The 18844-nt window shown below is 51.9% G+C and overlaps 9 protein-coding genes and 1 non-coding gene across 10 annotated transcripts; 6 read left to right on the top strand and 4 right to left on the bottom strand.

Moving 5' to 3' along the window:
• Positions 1-9: 9 nt before the first annotated feature.
• ASPVEDRAFT_85675 (FAD-dependent oxidoreductase) lies at positions 10-1284 on the top strand (the record flags this gene model as incomplete). The annotated part of the gene is made up of 1 exon (XM_040817729.1): positions 10-1284. The coding sequence occupies one exon, from the start codon at positions 10-12 to the stop codon at positions 1282-1284; it is 1275 nt and encodes a 424-aa protein (XP_040670035.1).
• A 41-nt stretch (positions 1285-1325) lies between these two features.
• ASPVEDRAFT_43745 (uncharacterized protein) lies at positions 1326-2115 on the bottom strand. Its single transcript, XM_040812893.1, has one exon. The coding sequence runs from the start codon at positions 1706-1708 to the stop codon at positions 1526-1528; it is 183 nt and encodes a 60-aa protein (XP_040670034.1). The 5' UTR covers positions 1709-2115; the 3' UTR covers positions 1326-1525.
• Positions 1990-3857, top strand: ASPVEDRAFT_778725 (Zn(II)2Cys6 transcription factor). Its single transcript, XM_040816452.1, has 3 exons — positions 1990-2309; positions 2373-2857; positions 2914-3857. Exons 1-3 carry the CDS (start codon positions 2270-2272, stop codon positions 3784-3786), a joined length of 1398 nt encoding a protein of 465 aa, XP_040670033.1. The 5' UTR covers positions 1990-2269; the 3' UTR covers positions 3787-3857.
• Positions 3858-3928: 71 nt separating this feature from the next.
• Positions 3929-5434, bottom strand: ASPVEDRAFT_54474 (aldehyde dehydrogenase family protein; the record flags this gene model as incomplete). Its single annotated transcript, XM_040814938.1, has 2 exons — positions 3929-5335; positions 5387-5434. The coding sequence occupies 2 exons, from the start codon at positions 5432-5434 to the stop codon at positions 3929-3931; spliced, it is 1455 nt and encodes a 484-aa protein (XP_040670032.1).
• Positions 5435-5864: 430 nt separating this feature from the next.
• On the top strand, positions 5865-7856 carry ASPVEDRAFT_30737 (GMC family oxidoreductase; the record flags this gene model as incomplete). Its single annotated transcript, XM_040810383.1, has 3 exons — positions 5865-6125; positions 6204-6275; positions 6333-7856. 3 exons carry the CDS (start codon positions 5865-5867, stop codon positions 7854-7856), a joined length of 1857 nt encoding a protein of 618 aa, XP_040670031.1.
• Positions 7857-8423: 567 nt separating this feature from the next.
• On the top strand, positions 8424-10057 carry ASPVEDRAFT_54472 (putative MFS transporter; the record flags this gene model as incomplete). Its single annotated transcript, XM_040814937.1, has 3 exons — positions 8424-8637; positions 8686-8748; positions 8799-10057. The coding sequence occupies 3 exons, from the start codon at positions 8424-8426 to the stop codon at positions 10055-10057; spliced, it is 1536 nt and encodes a 511-aa protein (XP_040670030.1).
• Positions 10058-10241: 184 nt separating this feature from the next.
• Positions 10242-13628, bottom strand: ASPVEDRAFT_891730 (putative Rho GTPase activator (Sac7); the record flags this gene model as incomplete). The annotated part of the gene is made up of 3 exons (XM_040818545.1): positions 10242-13040; positions 13100-13264; positions 13469-13628. The coding sequence occupies 3 exons, from the start codon at positions 13626-13628 to the stop codon at positions 10705-10707; spliced, it is 2661 nt and encodes an 886-aa protein (XP_040670029.1). The 3' UTR covers positions 10242-10704.
• Positions 13629-15399: 1771 nt separating this feature from the next.
• Positions 15400-15866, top strand: tim9 (protein transporter TIM9; the record flags this gene model as incomplete). The annotated part of the gene is made up of 3 exons (XM_040810382.1): positions 15400-15407; positions 15445-15580; positions 15672-15866. 3 exons carry the CDS (start codon positions 15400-15402, stop codon positions 15864-15866), a joined length of 339 nt encoding a protein of 112 aa, XP_040670028.1.
• A 1183-nt stretch (positions 15867-17049) lies between these two features.
• Positions 17050-17125, bottom strand: ASPVEDRAFT_t104. The gene has a single exon. It is a non-coding gene; the product is annotated as a tRNA-Arg (tRNA).
• A 228-nt stretch (positions 17126-17353) lies between these two features.
• On the top strand, positions 17354-18358 carry ASPVEDRAFT_135755 (PIG-F family protein; the record flags this gene model as incomplete). The annotated part of the gene is made up of 3 exons (XM_040807238.1): positions 17354-17734; positions 17804-18111; positions 18196-18358. The coding sequence occupies 3 exons, from the start codon at positions 17354-17356 to the stop codon at positions 18356-18358; spliced, it is 852 nt and encodes a 283-aa protein (XP_040670027.1).
• Positions 18359-18844: the final 486 nt, after the last annotated feature.

Below are 18844 nucleotides of genomic sequence, written 5' to 3'. Positions count from 1 at the left end.
AATTTCAAGATGACTCCTCTCAAGCTGTGGAAAGACCTCTCGCCCGAGGGAGTTCCCCTCAACTCTCCCGCTCCCAATGCAGCTCACATTCTCATCATTGGCAGCGGCGTTATTGGGCTTACAACAGCTTGGGTTCTTCTTGACAAGGGCTACAAAGTCACTATTGTCTCCAAGGAATGGGCCTCCTGGGGCGACAAGCAGCGTCTTACCTCGCAGATTGCCGGTGCCCTCTGGGAATTCCCTCCCGCTGTCTGTGGTCATCACACTGATACCATCTCTCTCATCAACTCGAATCGTTGGTGCATGGTCAGCTACGGAATCTGGGATGATATTGCCAAATCTTCATCGCTGTCTGCAGCTGTGGGTGTCCAGGTAAAGCCGGCGACATTCTTCACCACCCACCCTGTAGCCGAATCTCCATCCCTCCTCCAAAAACTAAACGAAATGAAAGCCAGCGGCGTCCGCGATGTCATCCATGACGCAGATCTCATCCGCAAATATGGCATCAACCCTGCCTATGGAGTCGTCGACGCTTTCGAATTTCTTGCCCCAGTCATCGACACCGACACCGGCATGGCCTGGCTCACCCAGCTCGTCGAGCAAAAGGGCGCAACCTTGATTACACAAACCATCACCAGGGATCTCTTCTCTCAAGAGGACCAAATCCGAAAGGACTATAACGCTGACGCCATCGTCAACGCTACAGGCCTAGACGCGCTCACCCTCGCGGGTGACCAAACATGCTACCCGATCCGTGGCGGTCTCATCCGAATCATCAACGACGGAACTGACTTCCCCAAGCTTACCACCGCAATGTCGATTCCTGCAGGAACCAGAACCAATGCCAGCAACGAGCCCGCGGCTTCGTCCAACGAAATCGTCTTCCTCGTGCCTCGAAATGATAACATCCTTGTGTTGGGCGGAATAACGGAGCCTCACGAGTGGGACCTGGACCTCACGCTGGACTCGCCCATCATCAAACGCATGCGGGCCCGCTGTGAGTCGTTTTTGCCTGCGCTGAAGAATGCGCGCGTGGATCCTAAATACCCTCTTGCGCAGGGCCTCAGGCCATTCCGCGGCAGAAATGTTCGTGTCGAGAGGGAGCTGCGCATGCAGGGTGGGAAGCCGAGCCGCATCGTCCATAGTTACGGGCATGGAGGAGCCGGATGGAGCCTTTCCTTTGGCTGCGCAGCAGACGTCCTGAAGTTGGTCGAAGGTGCGCTGCTCGATTTGACACCAATGTCTATGGATGATGTGTCAGTGTCAGAGAAGGCGAGGCTCTAAATTACTGTAGACAAGACTCCTGTCTAAGCAGGGCCTGCCAGGCAAGATGTACCTAGATTTTTCTATCAAAACCTCAGTATCAAGTAATTCCGGATTCCGTTATTTCATTATTGGCTGCTCACATCCTCTCTCTTTTATACGAAGTTACACAGCTCCCCTTCCTGTATAGTCCAGTATGCTACCCATCTCCCCCCCTTTCAAACTCTTATCCGCAAATTCCAACGCAGTGCCCGTAAACTTCTCAGTCAAAATCGGCCTGCAAAGTCCCCATCTTCTTCAACACTGCAATCGCGTCCCGCGACCAACTGACACAACTCTCCCCCTCAATCCCCTTTCTGGGTAACCCTATGCCACTGGACCTCTCCCTAACGCCCTCAGTGTCTCCCCATGCAGGGTCCAGCTTCCCCACGAAAACTCTCGCCATGATTTGAAACGCAATCACCGGATCAGGTGAACCCCGCTTCCGGAACCGCCAGCTCTCCTTCACCTCACCAGTGACCGGATCAGGGTACAGCGAGTCCGTGACATCGAAGAGCGTGTGCAAATCGGATGGAGGTTTTGGGGACTGGGATGCTGAAGTCGGGTGCAGCTTTATTCTTCGGCGAAATGAGGATGCCCCAGTGGTAAGCAGTGTGTCCAAGACAGGTGCGGTTCTCGCCCAGCGAGTTCTTGCCTCGTGCGTGCAACGTTATGAAGATGCAGGGTTTATTCCGGGGTCTCATCATCTCATTTGTGATTAAACATTAATGTGTTGTCTGGACTGTAGTATTCTGGATCTCGCTTGGTGTTGCCGCTTTAAAGGGCGCTAGATTAGTCCCATCTCCCACTCAACCCCACTCGATCTGGCTCGGATTCTCCCCGCGGACCACTCTCGGTGCCTGATTCCGGTAGGTTTGTTGCTCGATGTGCGGAGACGACTGGCTCTCCAGTATATTCAAACTTCCACCTTTCAACGAGCTGAGCAAAAAATGGTATAGCACCCACCATGCCTGCTAGGTGGAGGACCAAGTCGGGCTGTCTTACGTGTATGCCGGCCCCTCATCGCGCAGTTCCCCGTTGTTTTATCGTATGCTAACTTTTACCCCCAGGTCGCATGAGACGAAAGAAATGTGATGAAGAATCGCCGAAATGTCACTCATGCTGTCGCAATGGCCTAACCTGCATCTGGTCGCCGCAGGAAACGCCTGTGGATCGTCACCGCAATGCTCTTTCTACTCTAAATGATCATACCCCCTCTTTAAAGTACCCGCCCCCGTTTGGCGGCCCTTCCAGGGAGTCCCTGTTTCAGTATCTTGCGATGACCATGATACCGCAACTGTTGATTCCTGGGACTCCCTTGGATACTGGCAATGAGCTCATCCCTCTTGCAGCGCAATATCCTTGCCTCAGGGATTCCTTTCTAGCCTGTGCAACCCTATTTCTATCTCAGAGCAACGGCGTGCAAACCCTTCCGCATGCGTTGACGTACTACTCGGACGCCGTTCGTTATACTAGACGAATGATTGAAGAGTCGAAGGTAAAGGGTACAGAAGACTGGCTGCTCTTGCAGGCTTTGTTGCTTTGTATTTTCGAGGCAAGTACACCGACAACTTTCAAAGTCCAATGGAAAGTTAGTCTAATTATGAACAGCGTGCTCAATCTGGGCCATATTGCGAAGCCATGTCCCATTTACTCGGCGCATCAAGAATCATGGCACTTAAAGTGAGAAGTGCCACAGATCAATCAACCCCAACCAGTCCATTCCAGCAAATGTGCGCTGCCTCCTTGCTTTACCACGCTGCGACGACCGCTTTTCTCAGCCCGGACATTTCCCGACTACCAGAGGGCACTATATGGAATCAGCTGCAGCAGTTCATTGAACCCAGCTATACCTCACTCTTTGCTATCCCACCAACACTATGCCGACTCATACTTGAGATTTCTCGCCTCGCTCGTCGCACACCTTTAAATGACCACGACAAACAGCTAGCCAGTAGTCTGCACGATCAGCTACGACCTTACCTGCCTCTGCAGCTCACTCCAGATGAAGCCATCTGCAGCGAAGAAAACCACGATCACAAAGCGGAAGAAATCAAGAAAGCAGCACAACTATACGCACTGTCAGCTGATATTCTACTCCTAAAAACAACCAATCCACAGCTCGCAGCCAAAGACAGCCGAGTCCAGGCCCAAGTCAAGCAAATAATGAAAGTCCTGCAATCAGACGTGCAGGGAATCTTCTGGAACCAACATTACTCCTGGCCGTTTGCGATTCTCGGCTGTGTCGTGCAACGCGAGACAGAAATGCTATTCTTGCTAGGGAGATTGGGAACGCTATGGGAGAGATCTCGCTGGGGCGATATTCAACGCACAACTAACTTATTTCGAGCCATGCTCGATTTCAGGCGCCAGAATGCCCAGTTTGCGGGGTCGCTGCGGGATGAAAAGTCCGGAGCTTCTGATTGCCCTGAGCCGTTTGATATGTTACTCCGTACCGATTGGCTCTTGCAGTTCACAGGGTGATCCCTAAGGAATGAAATGGTGGAAACCCACTCTTAAAATACGGGACATAAGGTCGCGAGTACAATCAAAAAGAAGCCTCTACAAATTTGTGAACTAATTGATGGTGTCTCATTAACGTGACATGTTGCTACTTCTGTCACCTCTAAAGCTTCGCCATATTGAGAAATACTGTCTTGGCCTGAAGATATCCCATCAACGCCCCATGGCCCCCTTCATAACTACCATTTCCACTCTGCTTCCATCCTCCCAGAGGGACATCATACTCGGGCTGGTGGTTAGAGTTTATGGCCACGCCAGCAGCTTGCAACCATTTGGAGAGTCGCAGGGCGCGGGGGATATCTCGAGTATAGACACAGGAAGACAGCCCGTACTTGGACACATTAGCCAGCTGGATCGCCTCGTCTTCTGTATCAAACGCGCGAACGCAGAGGACAGGCCCGAAGATCTCCTCTTTCCAAACGTCTGAATCTAGCGGAGTATTCTTTAGGATGGTTGGGGTCACGAAACTCCCTCCGGCCGATGCTCCTCCAGTCAAGACTACGTCTCCTTGCGTTCCTTTTATCAGCGATAAAATGCGATCCTTCTGCCCTTTGTCGACAACTGGGCCCAGGAACGTATTGGCACTCTCGGGATCACCCGCTGCTTGCGCCAGTGCCTCAAATCGGCCTTTCAATTCCGTTATGAATTTCTCGAAAATCGAGCTGTGAACCAGCAGTCGCGACGGGGCCACGCAGATCTGGCCCGAGTGCACAAGGAAGCCCTGCGACGCATACTGCAGGGCGTTCTCCAAATCTGCATCTTCAAAGACGATTGATGGCGACTTCCCGCCTAGCTCCAGTGTCACTCGCTTGAGATTACTCTGCGCCGCAGCAACCTGTATCTTCTTCCCCGTCTCCAGGGATCCCGTGAAGCCGATTTTCTGAATATCCATGTGTGATGCGAGGTGTACCCCCGTCGCACCCTCTCCACTCAACAGATTGATCACTCCAGGCGGAAACCCAGCCTTGACGATTAACTCGCCAGTCTGGAGCGCGCCCAGCGGGGACTTCTCAGAGGACTTGAAGATAAAAGTATTACCGGCCGCAATGGCAGGCGCCGCCTTCATGGATAGGAAGAACAGACTCGCATTCCAAGCGCCGATACCAGCGCAGACGCCAAATGGATCGTACCGGACGATCTTGTAAACCCGGTCGTCGCCCTCGGGGACGAATTCCCCAGGAATTTTATCGCAGAACCCTGCATAATAGCGCCAGACCGCACCGAGGCCGCTTGTGATGGCTCGTGAAATGGCGATGGGGAGCCCAATTGAGAGTGTTTCGAGATGTGCTAGCTTGTCTGCATGCGAGTCCAGTAGATCGGCGAGGGCTAGCATGTGTTTGGCTCGCTCTTGTCCGGACATCTGGCCCCATGTATCCTGGAACGCGTGATTTGCGGCGTTTACTGCGTCGTCGACATCTTCTTTGCCGGCGCAATGGATTTTGTCGGTTATTAACTTGTTATCGTAGGGGTTGCGTACGGCGCAGTATGTTCCTGATTTGGCTGGCACGTACTATATAGATCAGTTGAGACTGGAATTGTTATTATATTTGCATTACCGTACCTCATTGTTAATGAACAATTTTCCGTTGAAATCTGGTAGAGTGGCCATGGTGAATGAGGGAAGCTGGTACTAAACAGAATAAGAGAGAACTGTAAGATATATCCGAGATTGACAAAGGAGGCCCGGTCCCTTTTTATGAGGTCGGCAAATGGCCCAGGCACAAGATCTCGCGAGCCCGTTCTCCAATGCCGATTCTCCAGACGAGACGGCGCAATGAGCCCTCATTTGATATGGATTTCCCCAGTTTCATCGGATATCTGGAGGGGGCCAGAACTTCAACCCTGTATCCCGGAGGGCGCGCGCAATGCATTCTGATTGGCTCAACGACAGCGTCGGACAACAATACCAAGAGAGCTGAGACTTAAATATCACACAACTCATCTTGCCCAGTCAAACCCCAAGTTGTGTCGCTTTTTCATACTTCGCTCTCTTTTTTTTTTCTTTCCTTGTTATTCTATTACTAGCATCAACGATCATCATGACCCTATCGGATACCCCCGGCAGCGCCATCTGCTCACTCGAAGAATTCCTCCAAGTGTCATACGACTACATCATTATCGGCGGTGGCACGGCCGGTCTCGCAGTAGCTGCTGGGCTCAGTGAAGACCCAGCTGTCAATGTGGGCGTGATTGAGGCCGGGAAAGACCAGACTCAGAATGAGTGCGTTTCAACGCCGGCCCTGTTTCCCAGAATTCTGGGTGTGCCGGAATATGACTGGATGCTGGCTACGGTTCCTCAGGTATTGATCCTTGGTTTACCTTGATTATTTGGATCTGTTTGTCTATTTGTTGTGATTATAATGCTGATTCCCCGTTAGGAAGGAAACCGCGGGAAAGTCCATGCGCTGACGCGTGGGAAAATGTTGGGAGGTTCGAGTGCTACAAACGGTGTTAGTAAACCTCCATCTCGTCCAAGTACCACGATAGATGCTAACATGAAGCCATAGATGATGTACGTCCGCGGCTCAAAGCAAGATTACGATGACTGGTCTGCCTTCGGGAAAGGGTGGTCATGGTCGTCCATGGCGCCCTATTTCCGGCGTCACGAAGGCTTCGACGATACCCCGGGTGGTGGTGTCTCGTCTGGCACCAACATCACTAACTACCAGTCGGGAAGTCATGGAAGGTTTGGACCCGTGCAGACCAGCTTCAATAACTGGAGGAGCCCAGTCGAAAGAAACTTCATCGAGGCCGGGAAACAGGCTTCGGGGATTGCAGGCCCACGAGATCCAGGTGGCGGCGACCACCTAGGGTTCTTTTCGTCTTTGACTACTATAGACAGAAAGGTGCGAAAGGGCACACGGAGCTATGCAGCCACCGCTTACTTGCTTCCCAACACTCGACGTCCAAATCTTCGGGTACTCACCGAAGCCCTAGCCATAAAGGTTATCTTGCAGGGCAATGTGGCTCGCGGGGTCCGCATCCACTGTGCCGGCCAAACGTACGATATCAAAGCTACAAGAGAAGTCATCCTGAGCTGCGGCACGTACAAGTCTCCCCAAATCTTGGAGCTCTCGGGGATTGGGGACCCTAAGATCCTCGCTCCAGCAGGAGTGCAGTGTACTATTTCCCTGCCGGGTGTGGGCGCGAGTCTACAGGATCACGTCTTGACCGCTGCTATATATGAATTGAAAGACGGCTTCTCGTCCTTCGACTCACTGCGCCATGCGCAAAATCTGCAGGAGCACCTAGACATGTATGCTAAGGATTCCACGGGCATCCTGGGGGCTGCTACCAGCGGCATGGGGTTCCTACCATACTCGAAGATGGTCAGTCCGGCAGAGTTGGAGCGAACATGCCAAAAAATTGTCGAAACCCCAGGGAAGACACCTTTCGAGGGGAAACAACTAGAGCAAGTCGTCAAGCAGCTCAAAAGCCCCATATCCGGCAATATCCAGTTCATTTTCATGCAAGGAACGATGAACGTCGAAGAAGTCGCCGGCGACCAGACCAAGTTCCAAAAACAGCTCAGCGAGAACGACCGCGACGGGTTCACAATCGTGTCTTGTGTCGAATATCCCGCATCCAGAGGCACTGTCCACATCACCAGCAGCGATCCAGCCAAAAACCCTGCCGTTGATCCAGCATTCCTCGGCCATTCCGCGGACGTTGATGTCCTCGCTACTGCTCTGGGCTTCTCTGATAAGATTGCGCAGTCGCCTGCCTTAAAGGACAATATTCACCGGCGCGCATATCCCTCGGAGCACGTCGATGTGCATGACCACGCCTCTGCGTCCGAGGCCGTCAGAGACTTTTGCTTAACTGAGTACCATCCGTGCGGGACGTGCGCTATCGGACAGGTGGTGGATGAGAGGCTGAAAGTTTATGGAGTACAGGGGCTGAGAGTCGTGGATGCCAGTGTTTTCCCAGGAAATGTGAGCGGCAACATCCTGTCCACGGTGTATGCAGTGGCTGAGAGAGCGGTGGATTTGATCAAGGAGGATGCAGTCAGGTTTCGGTCTGATCTGTGAGAATCAGCCTGCACCTAACCAATTCATATGTATCTACCACTTTGTACCAGCTTAGGCTCCATTCACATTTAAACATTTAAGAATGCCAGGGATTAACCTTAACAGCATTCCTGTGAAGCGTGGAATCCCTCAGATCGTCAAGGCCCCTGAGACTCGATAACGGCAACTGGGGGCACCAATCACAGCCACCGGCCATCGAGTGTCTTGCTCATTCGTGACCAAAAAGGTTATCTGATCCCTCGGGCTAGTCCTGATCCGGCGTCTCCCCGCATTGATCCTCGTTGCACGCACGCTTGACGTCGCATCAGCGTGCTCGATAAGCTCCGTCAATGTAACCCTTGGAGTCTTGTCGCTCTTGACTCCGGCAGGGAGAGTGGGGGAGGATGCCAGTGACGCCAGGCATCGAGGTCTCGATGATACGGGGTGCTGCTGCTCCCTGTCAGGCTCGTCTCCAGCAGTTATCTATCCCTTGCTTCATCCATTCTCTGACAACCACGCAGCACTCCCCGCTCTCCTCGTTCTCTCACCCTTGTCTGGCATACCCTGAGTGACCGGGTAGATAGCTAGATGGCTCAACAGGACATCGGTCACAAGGCTTCTGCTTCGTTGACGGCTGTGGACACGGCTATATCTAGTTCTTTGCCTGATGAAGATCCCAACAAGACTGGCCGCTATGCGCCCGGGGTCGTTGAGGATGTCGCCGGTGTCGTTGACCACAAGGCTGAGCGGGCGCTCTGTCGTCGATTCGATCTGCGGTTGATGCCTGTACTGGCTGTCATGTGTAAGTGATGCCGCTGCACACGGAGGACTACCTGCTAATACAATACAGACTTGTTTAACGCACTCGACAAGGGGAACCTTGGTAATGCAGAAACAGACCACATGAGCGACGGTAAGTAAATACTCTATCTTATACTGCAAAGTTCATTACTGACTAGTTAGACCTCAACTTCAAACCGGGGCAGTACAACTTGCTGCTGTCTATCTTCTTCATCCCATATGTCATTTTTGCACCTCCCTTCGCCATGCTGGGCAAACGCTTTAGCCCGGCCAGGGTGATGCCGATTCTGATGTTCTCCTTCGGCTGCTTCACGATCCTTGCAGCATCCACCCAGAATTTCGGTGGCATCTTTACTCTTCGCTGGTTCCTGGGCATGTCCGAGGCTGCTTTCTTCCCTCTAGTCATCTACTATTTGACTACCTTTTACCGTCGTGCTGAGCTGGCTCGCCGACTCGCCATTTTCTACGCAGCTTCCAACATAGCCAACGCTTTCTCCGGTCTGATCGCGTTTGGCGTCTTCCAGATTGAGAACACGCCCATAGCTCAATGGCGATATCTATTCATCATCGAGGGTTGCGCAACTGCCACCTTTGCAATCTTCGCTTTCTGGTACCTCCCACGCAGCGCCGCAGAGGCCAAGTTCTTATCCGAGGACGAAAAAGCACTCGCCTTCCACCGCATCCAGGTCGACTCCAGCGCGGTTGTCAACGAAAAGTTCAATTTCCGCGAAGCCCTCGGCATCTTTAAGCACCCAACAACCTACTGCTTCCTCGCCATCGAGATCTGCCTCGGCGTACCACTCCAGGGTGTCGCCCTCTTCATGCCGCAGATCATCCAACGCCTGAACTACACTACCGTCAAAACAAACCTATACACGGTAGCCCCCAACGTCACCGGCGCGGCAATGCTGCTCGTTCTCGCATTCAGCTCCGACGCCGTGCGTCTCCGCTCCCCCTTCATCGTCCTGGGCTTCCTATTCACCTTCTCGGGCTTCATGATCTACGCCTCCGTCACGGACGTCGAGGCCCAGATCAAAGTCGCCTACTTCGCAACCTTCATGATGACCTGGGGCACCTCCGCGCCCTCCGTCCTCCTGAGCACCTGGTACAACAACAACATCGCGCACGAGGGCCGCCGCGTCCTCCTCACCAGTATCGGCGTGCCGCTCGCGAACCTAATGGGCGTGGTCTCGAGCAATGTCTTCCGCGAGCAGGATAAGCCCAAGTACATGCCTGCGCTGATCACGGTGGGTGCGTTCGGGGCGACCGGCTCTGTTATTGCGGGCCTTTTGGGCCTTTATATGGTTTTTGATAATAGGAGGAGAAATCGCAGGGATGGCGTGACTGTTAGGGCTAGTGATATCCCGACGGATCGCTTGCGGGATGGGCCTGCTTCGCCTGACTTTCGGTGGTTTTTGTAGGAGGATTGGTTGGGACTTTCTTGGTATAGGTATAGATATGCATCTATGTAGGTGTATTTGTTACGGCTTGTGGGGGGAAGAGTCGACACATGATCTTTATTACCCACGCTATGTGGCTGAAAAGTAACTAACTGGTTCAAGGGGCAAAGATGCCCTGTGAGTTGTAGTAGGACGTGTATTTGTTAATAGCATGAATGACAAGATATAATATAGACGCTCATCATTGGTACTTTGTACTCGGGTGTACATGAATTTACAGTGGTTTCCGCTTTTACTATGGCCTGGTGAGCTGAACTATACGGTAGAAAATGTATATCCTGAAGTTTCAAGATCATAGATACTTAGTGACGAGTTAACGGGAACGGATTTTATCGAGAGCAAGAATACATCATTCGTAAACCATAACGAGTATCAGGGGTAGGGGTATGAGAACAGGTTTGCAGAAACATGAAGCCAAAGCTAAGCATACAATCCCACGCCTCGTCCAAGGAAGTACAAAGGAAACCGGGCATCTCTGGGGAAACAAATCCGTAGATAACGACAAAGAAGAGATCGCGAATCAATCCATCCATCATGGGGCAAATGGCTTCCTAACCAACCTAGCGTATCCAAAACCGAGAGCGACGTTAGGTAGAGGTTCATAATTTTCACTGTGCTTTGGGCGCGGCCTCGGCTGCCTGGACCTCCTTTTCGGCCTCAGCTGCAGGTGCTTGGGTTGTTTGGGGTGTCGCTGACGGAGCCGCCTCAGTAGCTACTGCCTTCTCAACCTCTTTTTCATCTATCTTTTCCTCAACCTTGTCAAGCTTTTCCACCTTCTCCGCCTGCGCAACCGGGTTGACCGGCGCCACGGGACTATCAGGAGTGTGGGGCTCTTCAGGAATAGGAGGTGGTAATCCAGAACTGGGTAGAGGGGATACTGGTGTGGTACTCTGTGACTCTTTTGGTTCTCGGTTCACGTCGATGGGAGCTGGCCGAGGGCTAGTAGTATCCTTGGCAGGAGGCAGGCTTTGACCTGAAGCGGATATATCATCGGAGTTCACAGGGCTCCTGGTTCGGTCCCTTTCTGATGACTCTCGCACTCCGTCCCTAACCTGGGCAACCTTGGCCTTGAACTTTCCGAATAGGCTTCGCTTCTCGGGCTCTGAAGGTAGGGTTTCCCTGGAAGTGCCGTTGTTATGAACCTCAGCATCCAGACTTAGCGGCTGAGAAGAAGGATCATTTGCGAACTGTTGGAGATCGGAAGGTGAGCTCTTGCTGGAATGGTGCCAGCTACCTATCGAGCTTGTACTGCGGTCTGCCCCGGGGCTTGAAGCTGTGAGCGGCGGCGAGCCCAGGCCGAGGCCAATTTGCTCGTTGCTTCGCTTTGCTGATCGTGGGAACCGCCAACTTCGACGGTGTTCTTTACGCTCAGAGCGAGATGCATCATCAGTGTGATCAACATCAGAATAGTCTGTGAAAGAGGACCGCGAGTTCATAGAGGGCGTCCGTGAACCATGCGGACGTAAGGCATCTGCAGCTGATTGCCCATTTTCTGATTGGCCCCCTCTTTTCTCGGATCTTCCCACTCTTTCAGACTCATGTTCCTCTGGGGCTGCGGTACTGGGGGGTTTGGGAGTAGCGCCCCCATCATCATACGCGGGTTCTGATCGCGGTGGCACCTGCGATGTGATCAAAGCTGACTCAGATGTTGCGCCTTGGAGTGAGATGGAAGAACTTTGCGCGCTCTCACTTGCACTTCCAGGGATCCTCTTCTTCTTCAACCTATTTGGTTGCCGCGTCTCTTTAGAGTCTCCGGCTGGCGGGGGGGATTTGCTGAAAAGACTCGAAAGCTTACGCTCCCTGGTAGGAGTAACAACAGCCGGTGGAGGAGACGAGGTTGTAGGTGGTGGCAGGGTAACATTCTGAGGCACCTCGGGCTTCTGCTCGGCTTTTTGCTCGAGCTTCTCCGGGGAACGTTCAACATCGGACGAAGGTTTTGGCGTCGGGCCATGTGTGGCTGAGTGCACATATATGAGCCCAGGGGTGGCCGCCTCGGTATTGGCAGATGCTGGGGGGGATTGTACCCCATTCCCAGTGGATGGCGGTGTGCGGCTTGAAGATCGGGACTGATGCGGAGACGTTCCCGGGGCGTTCAAATTTGAGGATTCCACGACTCTACTATATCGGGTCGCGGGAGACATCTTGGACGGTAATGTGTTACTCCTGTGTACCCCCACGGCACCCATGGATGTGGGAGTTGCGGGATTTGAAACATTGTTCGAGGCACGCGAGTTCTTTGAAGATACAGAAACGTTCCTTCGGAGCGACTCGTACTTTTTGAAGCTCTCAGCCCCGCCACTGGCACTGGAGACAGATCGACGGATGGTCGATTGAGACGTCGGGGGACGAGCATTGCCAGATTCAACTTCCTTCACGGTTTGCTCATCAGCAGCTGTACCATTCATACCGACGAGGAAATGGTCTTGGTTTTCAATGAGGAAGATCAAGACGTCCTGGCTCAACTTATACTCATCTGGCGACATATCGTGCTGCGGATGGGAAAGTAGCCCGGGTTGGAAAATGGCGGATAGGTTGGCCGAGTTCATTCGATTCTGGTCTGATTTCGAGGCAAAGACCGCGAGCAGGTCAAGAATGTAAAGCAATAGCTGCTTGTTGAGGGGAGGGAGCTCCCTGATCAGCTGCTGGTAAGCAGCAACAGCTTTCGCATGTTCTGTAGCCTCCGAGTCCTGAGATGTTCCTTTTTCCTCCGCCTGCAACTGGAATTTACGCAGCGGCTCTCTGAATCGCTCGTAAAACTCCAAGGGGACAATTGGTTCTGGGAGTTGATTAAGGTAGCGCCGAAGGACATTTGCAGCATCATGGACAGTATATCCAGTCCAATCCAGACCTTTCCCATATCGCTCCGGGGAGTCGAAAATCTCCTGAAGGTCTTTGATCCGCTTCGCAGACCCGTTTAGACGAAAAATTCCCTCAACATCGGTCGCTAATGAAATAAAACCGTTAGCACCGACCGTAAGGCACCGCGCGCTCGGAAACTTGTACCTTTCTCCTTCAAGAACACTCCACACTTTGCGACGACTATGGGCACGTAGCCGTAAATGAAACTCTCTCCATTGTCGTTTGTGAGAGAGATAGCGACGTTTGCGTACTTGATGCTGACCTTGAGCGGGACACTAAAAATACCTTGCTGTGTTTTCTCTAGAGTCGCTTTATTAGCATGATAGGATTCGAAGGAAGCGCGGTGGATGCAAGATCGCGTCACATCGAGTGTAGAGGCATTGAGATAGCATTAAGCCCTCAGTATCTGAGCCCAGGAAAGGAACTGGCCCGCTCGTTTCAAGCGACGTCTTTCCATACCAAAGTCCCACACTCGACGAGCTTTTTAGTCAAGCAACCCGTCTCCGCACGTACCTTTCGGTTCCTCCTTCCTAGTATTTCTCTTGAATTGCCTCCACCATGTTGTGAGATCTCGTTTTGACGGCGGGGAGGCGGGGGAAACCTCGCGCTGAGGTGCTGCAGGCGGATACGGCACGAAGGAGTCAGCGCCGGCGTGCGGCTTTCCAGTTACCATCTTTAATACTGCGGGACAGGTGGCAGGAACGGGGGGATATGATCGAGGGTTTAAAGATATGGCGAAATCGAGTTGACAATTATTCCGTCACTGACCCCGTTGGCGCGCAGTGAATTCCGGGGCTGGGATGACGATGGTTCCCAAAATAGCACAGGAGCCTGGGGTCGAATAGCGCGCAGGCCGCGACAAACCCGGAGTGGCAAGGTAAGAATAGAATCGACGATGCGGATGCGGGGCAGTTTCAAGGTGAAATTCGTACGAAACGACGAGGGAAACGGATGAAGAGGAAGGGAGACGAAGAGTGCGAAGGGGAGAAATCGGGGTGGTGGATTGATCGATGGGAGGGGGGAAGGGAGAAGTAAGAAGGGAGAGAAGGAAAAGGCACGAGGCAAGGCCCTGCCAGTCAATCCAGGTGTATCAATCACAAGCTGACAGGAGACCTTGGCCCCCTCGAGTTTGGGTCGAAGCAGAGTTCAGCGGTAGATGGTCAGTCGACGAGCAGCAGCAGCGGACGGGGAGAATGAATAACATTTAGCAGTGGATGGAGCGGTGGGTGGAGGGGACGAGACCAAAGGGCGTCACTGCGACAGATCAAGGCAGCACACACGACCATCCATCACGGGCCGCGCAACGACTGCTTACTCCTGGGCGATTTCTTTCTCTATTTCTCGAGTATATTACGGGGTGCTATCAAGGCAATGGCTCTCACTACGGTTGCCGCGATACTGCGGCCCTCCACTCAGAAGCTCTCGAGTCATCACAGCTACCATTTACATCTCAACAGCGACTGGGTCAAGACCTGGGAACCAGAATTAGGAACGGGAGCTCGTCTGGGAGTCGACCTGGGTCTTGGTTCTGGAACGGAGGTTCCAGACACTAGCGATCCTTGCCAGTGGTCCCCGACTCGAGCGGACCGTCGTTACGAGCGAATGTCCTGCTGCAGACTTGGTCGGGGGCTTGACAGGAAACTGGATTTAATCTATTGTCGATGTGCCGACTGGAGCGTGCGTGGTCTTCTGGAAGATCTTCATTTTCGAGAATTATTCGCTTCCCAGGCCTCTGGTCTGCTGGCCAAACATTGCCGAAAAAATTAGCGGACAGAGTACAGGTCTATCCACCAGCAGCCCAGCACTGGCTGATGGCGTTGGCGTTGAAGGAGGATTCAATGCAACCCCGAACTCCCCATCACACAGCCGCAGAATCAGCACCTAACCGCGGCTTCCTCCGCTAGTGTGACCGTCCTCTCAGTGAACAAGTAGACTAGCAAGCCCCTGCACGATGGAAAGCGGCCTCGCATCAGTGGTGGGCTGGTGGGCAAAGGATTGGCTCCCCTGGGTAATTGGGTTGGCGGTCCATCCCGGAAACCACCTCGCCAGACGCTGAAGTCGGGTTGCCTGCCTATCACCAGTATCACAACCATGGATGCGGGATTCTGTTCAAGCGAATTCAGAGGGTCTAGGCTCTGAATTGACTTAGCCAGGCTCCATCACTTGTTGCGGAATGTTCTTTTTTTAAACCCTGAGTCAGCAGCCCTGGCAGGCTCGCCTTCCTCTTTCAGCGATGGTAGGCCTGTCCAAATCGGGCAATGGTCACGTGGTGAATATCACGTGCAGACTTGACATGTGACATCAGGTGACTTGGACAACTGAAGAGCTTGTCATGGCTGAGCTCCGGAGCTTCGGTCGAGGCTGAGTGCTAGAATATTATTATTGTCTACAACTACACCTCCACATTTCCCACCCTCCCCTTATTTATTTCACATAATATCACAATGGACGGGTTAGTATTCGCCTTCTTTTATCATCTTAATACACAGTTTGGCTATCGAAAATGATTGCCTCAAAATTGCGTTGCATCACCAGGATTATGCTAATTTATCCAGACTTACGGCCTCGGAGCAACGCGAGTTTGCTAATCGCATGGAGAGAAAGCAAATGAAGGAATTCATGACCGTACGTTGCCTCTAATTGCTTCTGCGATCGCTTCTTCGAATCCTAGACATTCTGCCATTCAGATTCTAATGATGCCTCCGCTCGTCTATAGATGTACTCCAAGCTCGTTCAGCGATGCTTCGACGACTGCGTCAACGACTTCACCACTAAGTCCCTTGTCTCCCGCGAGGAGGGCTGTGTCATGCGTTGCGTTGACAAGTTCCTGAAGGGATCCGCTCGGTTGAACGAACGATTCCAGGAGCAGAACGCCGCCATGATGCAGAGTGGACAGTTGCCCGGACGGTAAACGCGTTATCTTCCCGGCTTCACTTTTTGCTTTCACTCGGCAATTTCCGTGTATACTAGATTTTCAATGATACTCTCGCCTTGTTCGGCTCAAATTTTGGTTTCGATCGTTAACGCGCCAAGGAGTTTCCTGGATTAGACCGACAATAGCTGCTTTCTAGCATTTTTCGGCTATATTGTTCATTGACAGATCCCAGAGCCGGAACGAAATACGGTCCACAAACCTGGGCCTCCCACATAATCAACATCCTCTCTTACTGATTGATGATCGACCGGTGAGCTCGACAACATTTAACCCGACAGCTGGTCTTGGGCGGCACAAACTTTATACCAATAGCCACATATGCCAATTTTGACTATACAACGCCCTCCACTCGCAGACTATATCAATTAAAAAAGAGAAGAGAAGAAAAGAAAAGAAAACATATCAGTCGTACCAACTACTTCGCACGACTTCTTAGTCAAGGATCGGATCTTCCGAACCACACCGGGCTTTCAAATCGCCGGAAGAGCACGGTTTAAGCTGAAATACACACAAGCTTCACTGGATGAACGTATTACTGAAGTTCATTCAATGTTGCCACATACGTGATCCATCATTTGTTGCGCCGAGTTGCATTGCAGCAAACTACGTATATATTAGTAGAATTGCCTACAGTTCACTCGTACCCGCAAGCCAACGCCGAAGTCTGGATATTGATCAATGGGCTTTTCGGAATCTGTTCTAGTTTTTAGCTAGATGCAGTGATATATATAAAGGAACCAGGCCGGCCGTGTTACCCCTTTCGAATTCTATCCCTAGGGCCCATCTTTATATCTAGGAAATATTAACACCGTCAATGAGAACATTGCGTATTGGTTTAACGTGGCTCTTCTACTATATCGATTATTTTCACCTGAGGGTGCTTCCAGCCAAAATTCTCCTCTGGGAAATAAAAATGTTCACTGAAATTGTTACTTCATAGGACCCCCATGTGCGATATTTATTCTTGCTAACGGCGTGGTTTTATAGCTATTTTTACTGAGAAGGAAGATATTGGTTGATGGGCGGACGAAACACTTCGCATCAATACCATCCACCCTGCATCCCTGATATCAAGTCATAAATGCTATAAAGTGTACTACACACATGCGTGACAGAACTTGATGGTTTGTATTGCGAAAAAATAGGTGTCCAAAAAAACCGACCGATGTGGGATTCGAACCCACGGTCTTACGCTCGCATAGGAGGCGTACGCCTTACCACTAGGCCAACCGGCCAATGATTTACCTCTCAGATCGCTCGGTGCAATACAATATTGTGAGGGTTGTAATGATCTGCCAAAGTAGAATACTTTTTTGATGTCAAGCATCTCGCCGGAACTTCCGTCCTCCAAGGTACATACAAGCAGCCGTCTGCAGAAAAACATCCCATAAAGCAGGCGCACAGCGCCTCCTAATCCTAAACCGACCTTCAATCAGCGTATTATCAGACCCAACTCATTCACAATGGCTTCCCCAGCCCCGAGCCAAACGCCGGCGACCACGACAGCTTCAACCTCCAAACCGAAGCCCTCTCAACCCCCGGTCCCAATTCTCCCCTCACAATTCGCCCGCGTCTACGCTGTCGCTCACCCAGCGCTCCTTCTCTCGTTGGTGACTTATCGGTTCAGCTCTGTCATCGATAATCCCATCGCCGAGCTCCTCAGCGACATCCCCTACCTCGTTGGGCTCCAGGTCGTCTTCGTCATGGGCTGTCTCCCTCCGGCCGGGAGCGAGAAAGAGAGCACCGGCTCCGGAACAGACGACACTAAGAAAAAGGTGCCCGGCAGCACTCCTAGGCGTCGAGGGAAGTCGTCCGGCGCTGGATCGCCCTGGTCGGCTGGCCTGGTACAGGTTGTTTGGAAATTAACGGTAACTTCCCCTCTTCTTTGCCATATCCGTTACGTCCAGATATAGCTAATAAAGCAACTTCTACAGCCCGCCCTTCTCTCCCTAACTCTAACGACACTCCTCGCAACTCCCGTCCTCGCCTTCCTCCTCATCCTCTTCGGTGCCCCGCTAACAACCCACCACGCCCTGACGTTCCTTTGCGCCGCCCACATGGCGCTCCTCTCGTGCTTCCCGCTTATTTACGCCCATGGTGTCGACGGATCCGTCTGGAGGGAGATCTGGGGTGCTTATAGACCAATGGATTCTGTTTGGGGCGGCGCCCTGGGAACCTGCTTCGGGGCTTGGATTGGGGCTGTGCCGATTCCCTTGGATTGGTTCGTTCTCACTTTCCCTCTTGATCCTTTTTTTTTCTTATGCATGGAAGTTTGGCTGACGTGTACTTACTCGTGTCGGTTTAGGGACCGTCCATGGCAGGCGTATCCGATCACCATTCTTACGGGTGCTTATATCGGGTATGCTCTTGGTGTGCTTTTGGGGAGAGTTCCAGGCCTGTTTGGGAAGAAGATCGAGTTTGCGCCGGGGCCAGAAGGTGAGCAGGAAAGGGATATTAAAGTTGATTAGTTGGCTTAATTGGTTGATTGGCCATTTGACCAACTGTCCGAGACTCAAGCTGCCCCTGTCGACGTAGCACGTATGTATGGGCCTGGGTTCTGTTTACTGCATTCCTGGTTGCATTATTAATCGAGGCGGATTCATCTTCCATATTATATTAGACATATTATGCTATACTTTTTCTTGCTTTGTATTTATAGAAATGAAATATAATGAAGAATGGAATAGATTCTAGGAACCGGCCTATGCAAATGATGGTATGTACAAAAAAAGCGCTATGGGGAATCAGCAACGCAATGGATATCAACACCGCCAGCCAACCCAAAATAGAAATCGCTCACAAAGATGGCAAAACAGAAGAGAAGAACATGGATATATGTTATGTATGTATGTGGTATCTCGCGTCATAATCGAAGAAAGGGGTCTAGATTTTGGTCTTGTCGTTGAAAATATCCTTCTCATGGGCAAAACAAATAAGAAAGAGAAAAAATGGAC

Source organism: Aspergillus versicolor (genome assembly GCF_001890125.1).
Source record: "Aspergillus versicolor CBS 583.65 unplaced genomic scaffold ASPVEscaffold_7, whole genome shotgun sequence".
NCBI lineage: Eukaryota > Fungi > Ascomycota > Eurotiomycetes > Eurotiales > Aspergillaceae > Aspergillus > Aspergillus versicolor.
This window is presented reverse-complemented; position numbering and strand designations above follow the sequence as displayed.

Bases quoted from the DNA above. Each gene is read 5' to 3' on its own strand.
- ASPVEDRAFT_43745 (XM_040812893.1), bottom strand. From the start codon at position 1,708: ATGGCGAGAGTTTTCGTGGGGAAGCTGGACCCTGCATGGGGAGACACT.
- ASPVEDRAFT_778725 (XM_040816452.1), top strand. From the start codon at position 2,270: ATGCCTGCTAGGTGGAGGACCAAGTCGGGCTGTCTTACGT. The intron at 2,310-2,372 runs GTATGCCGGCCC...TTTTACCCCCAG, and splicing joins CAAGTCGGGCTGTCTTACGT to GTCGCATGAGACGAAAGAAA. The intron at 2,858-2,913 runs GCAAGTACACCG...AATTATGAACAG, and splicing joins TGTTGCTTTGTATTTTCGAG to CGTGCTCAATCTGGGCCATA.